The 3,497-nt window shown below is 37.4% G+C and overlaps 2 protein-coding genes across 2 annotated transcripts in view; both read left to right on the top strand.

Annotated features, from left to right (window-relative positions):
• The window catches only part of LOC106473553 (probable phenylalanine--tRNA ligase, mitochondrial), a 31,371-nt gene extending 29,432 nt beyond the window's left edge, over positions 1–1,939 (top strand). The window contains exon 7 of the mRNA XM_022401962.1: positions 1,278–1,939. The gene's annotated coding sequence lies outside the window, so the exon portion shown is untranslated. The remainder of the gene's footprint in view (positions 1–1,277) is intronic.
• Positions 1–2,485, top strand: part of LOC106473555 (DNA repair protein RAD50-like) — a 10,194-nt gene extending 7,709 nt beyond the window's left edge. Inside the window, exon 2 of the mRNA XM_013934240.2 lies at positions 1,282–2,485. Within this exon, the coding sequence (XP_013789694.1) occupies positions 1,299–2,318 (1,020 nt within the window). The 5' untranslated portion in view covers positions 1,282–1,298 and the 3' untranslated portion in view covers positions 2,319–2,485. The remainder of the gene's footprint in view (positions 1–1,281) is intronic.
• The last annotated feature ends 1,012 nt before the right edge of the window (positions 2,486–3,497 follow it).

Genomic DNA, 3,497 nt, shown 5'->3' with positions numbered 1-3,497 from the left:
CAGTTGACATCTTGGTTTAACGTCACCACAGATTCAATAGTTGGCCTTCTGGGAGGTGCATTCGTATACTGTTAAAATATGTTGACATCTTGGTTTAACGTCACCACAGATTCAATAGTTGGCTTTCTGGGAGGTGCATTCGTATACTGTTAATATCAGTTGACATCTTGGTTTAACGTCACCACAGATTCAATAGTTGGCCTTCTGGGAGGTGCATTCGTATACTGTTAAAATCTGTTGACATCTTGGTTTAACTTCATCACAGATTCAATAGTTGGCCTTCTGGGAGGTGCATTCGTATACTGTTAATATCAGTTGACATCTTCATTGAGGTGGTTTCATTCTAGTTATCTTTGTTGTTCTCTATAACTGATAACTACTTTGTCCATGAGGATGTTGCAGCAATGTCGCACATTAATGTAGAAAATGGTCAGTGATTTTAATGTCCTTTGAGTGGCCAAATGGATGATGTCTGTATGTTACAGCCTAGAAATGTTTTATGAGAATTACAGGAATGCACAGAAAAGAATCAAGGTTTTTCTGTAAGTCCAAAGACTTAGTACTTTGTAAAGTTCTACCTAGTTTTCTGAGTGTTTTGATCGACAGAAATCTGTCTCTTGAAAACAAAGTTAATGATCCATTCACTAATCCAGTAGAGGCGACTGTCCTTTTGTTTTCTTCGTGTTTCAAAAGATTGTTTGAAACTCTCAAACATGAGGCCAATCCAATTATTTCTCATGACTTGTATGTTTGAAGTTAAGCACAAAGCTACACAATGGGTTATCTGTGCTCTGCCCACCACGGGTATCGAAACCCGGTTTCTAGCGTTGTAAGTCCGCAGACATACCGCTGTGCCACTGAGGGGCTTCTCATGACTTAAAACTCGATTTTAAAATTCAGATCACTTTACAAACTTCCTGTTCAATCCTCCCGTTATTAAGTTGACTCATCTGATGTCGACGAGGAAATTACTTTTTCTAGAATACTTTGTAAGTTTAACTTCACCATATTCTGGAGTTTACTACTGCAAATGAAGATTTAAGTTTTCATAAACATCTTTCAAGATAGTTTTGTATTTTAAGCCTATTTGAAAATGTTTAAAACGTATATTGTTCTTAGCACATTTTTTTTCTAAGATCAGTTTTTGTTAAGGATTATTTATAACGTTTCTCTTATAGAGTAGAGAGACTTTAAAACTCACAATTTACAGAAACCAATCTTTATGTACTTGAGCAAGTGTAAATATTGAACCTAATATATTTCTTCTATTTTATAAGTTAGGCCTATTCACGGAAGCCATGGCACTGGATCTGTATTTCAAAAACAGAGTGGGACCTTCCTTCAACTGCGCTTTAGCCTCGATGGACTCGGTCATCTCAACTCTTAGCAACTACGACGTCTCAAAACACAGTAATTTTAAACGCGTGATACCCCAGTTACGCTACGATATTCGTAATGTCTACGATCAAATGCAAGAAGCCAACGCCATAGCTTCCGACGTGGTACGACAATCCAATGAAGAGTTGGAAGATTTAGTTAAGGAGGAAGGAACTCTAATGCAAGAGAAGACGAATAAAGAAGAAGATGTCGCGGAGCTGAAAAACATTATCGATGGTTTACAAACTGAGAAAAATGATATCGAAAATAAAGTGGAGGAGAGCAAAAGGGAAGAAAAGGAAGCGAATCGTCTACTAGAATCTGCTAGAAACGAGCTACAAGCGAAACGAAATGAACAAAACGTTGTGCGTGGGGTTGGTGTTGGTCTGTTTGCAATTCCTGTAGTTGGATGGATCGCGGGAGCTGGATTGGTGGCTCTGAGCTTCACGGCATTGGAAGAAAATGTAGCGAGTGCAGTAAAAGCTCGTGACGATGCTCAGGATCACGTTAATTCCACTCAAAGGCAGTTAAAGAATAACATTAAAGAACTTGATGAGAACAAGAAACGTATGAAACGAAGAAAAAATGAACTTTCGGCAATAAATGAAAGACTACGAAACGTGAAACGACAGTTGAAGGACCAGAGAATGAACGTCAGCAGACAAGCGGAAATGAACGATAAGATAAAACAATGCTTCCATTTCGTTAGTGTTTGTTTTGGTCGAACTGATGTACTGGAGTTTCAGAGTCGACACCTGTTTTGTTTTGAACAGTTAGTACTTCCCCTTAGGGAGTTATCCTCCCACCTACTTGGAGCCCCCCAGAATCACTATAGGTGTATACAAGGTGACTTTGATGTTAAGACCGTGGGCAAAAAACTCAGACAAATTTGTGACAAGAACCCAGACGTTGTTAATAAGATGTTAGAAGACTTTCTGTAAATATTTATAACGTTCTTGTCAATGTTTATATGTAAACATTTTTTCTATACTATGTATTTTTTTCAGATTATAAATTTCAGATAAGGGCTAAAATGATCGTCATTACATCCAAATGTTTTAATAATATATTGTAAGTCATTTATTAAATAAAAGCTGTTTGGTTTGTTTCTGATTGGGTATATTCAGTGTGTTAAAAGCACGTGCTTGTACTGAACCGTTCAATGTAGGCATTACTTGATCAAATAAATAATATCATAAAAAGTTACTCAACTACTGTAACCTGGTGGATAACAATCGAACTTGAGTAACTCGTGAAAAGGTAAATAAATCTTTAACCCTAGTGAATATATATCGTCGTTACTTCATTGTGAGATCAGAATGTTTTAACCAATACTGGGTCAAAGGTTTGCCACAAAGTTTAAAATAAAATAAACTGTCAGGTGACTGTAGAAAATAATTCAAAATGGCCGCACTGTTTTTCACGAAGTTGCAAAGAACAACATATTATGATATATTACAGCTCAAGGATATACAGGGTGTGAATAGATGGTGGTGGTTATGTTAAATTTTCAGTCTGCTTATACTTGGTGGTGGTTACATAACAGTCTTTCTGGTATGACTGATAGAACAATAATCACCAGTTACTGACATCACAGTCTTTCTGGGATCACTGATAGTACAATAATCACCAGTTCCTGACATCACAGTCTTTCTGGGATCACTGATAGAACAATAATCACCAGTTCCTGACATCACAGTCTTTCTGGGACCACTGATAGTACAATAATCACCAGTTGCTGACATCACAGTCTTTCAGGGATCACTGATAGTACAATAATCACTAGTTGCTGACATCACAGTCTTTCTGGGATCACTGATAGAACAATAATCACCAGTTGCTGACATCACAGTCTTTCTGGGATCACTGATAGTACAATAATCACCAGTTACTGACATCACAGTCTTTCTGGGATCACTGATAGTACAATAATCACCAGTTACTGACATCACAGTCTTTCTGGGATCACTGATAGTACAATAATCACCAGTTACTGACATCACAGTCTTTCTGGGATGACTGATAGTACAATAATCACCAGTTACTGACATCACAGTCTTTCTGAGATCACTGATAGAACAATAATCACCAGTTACTGACATCACCGTCTTTCTGGGATC

This window comes from Limulus polyphemus, unplaced genomic scaffold (genome assembly GCF_000517525.1).
Source record: "Limulus polyphemus unplaced genomic scaffold, Limulus_polyphemus-2.1.2 Scaffold6273, whole genome shotgun sequence".
Classification (NCBI taxonomy): domain Eukaryota; kingdom Metazoa; phylum Arthropoda; class Merostomata; order Xiphosura; family Limulidae; genus Limulus; species Limulus polyphemus.
Note: the sequence above shows the minus strand (reverse complement) of the source record. Positions and strands in the feature narration are given on the sequence as shown.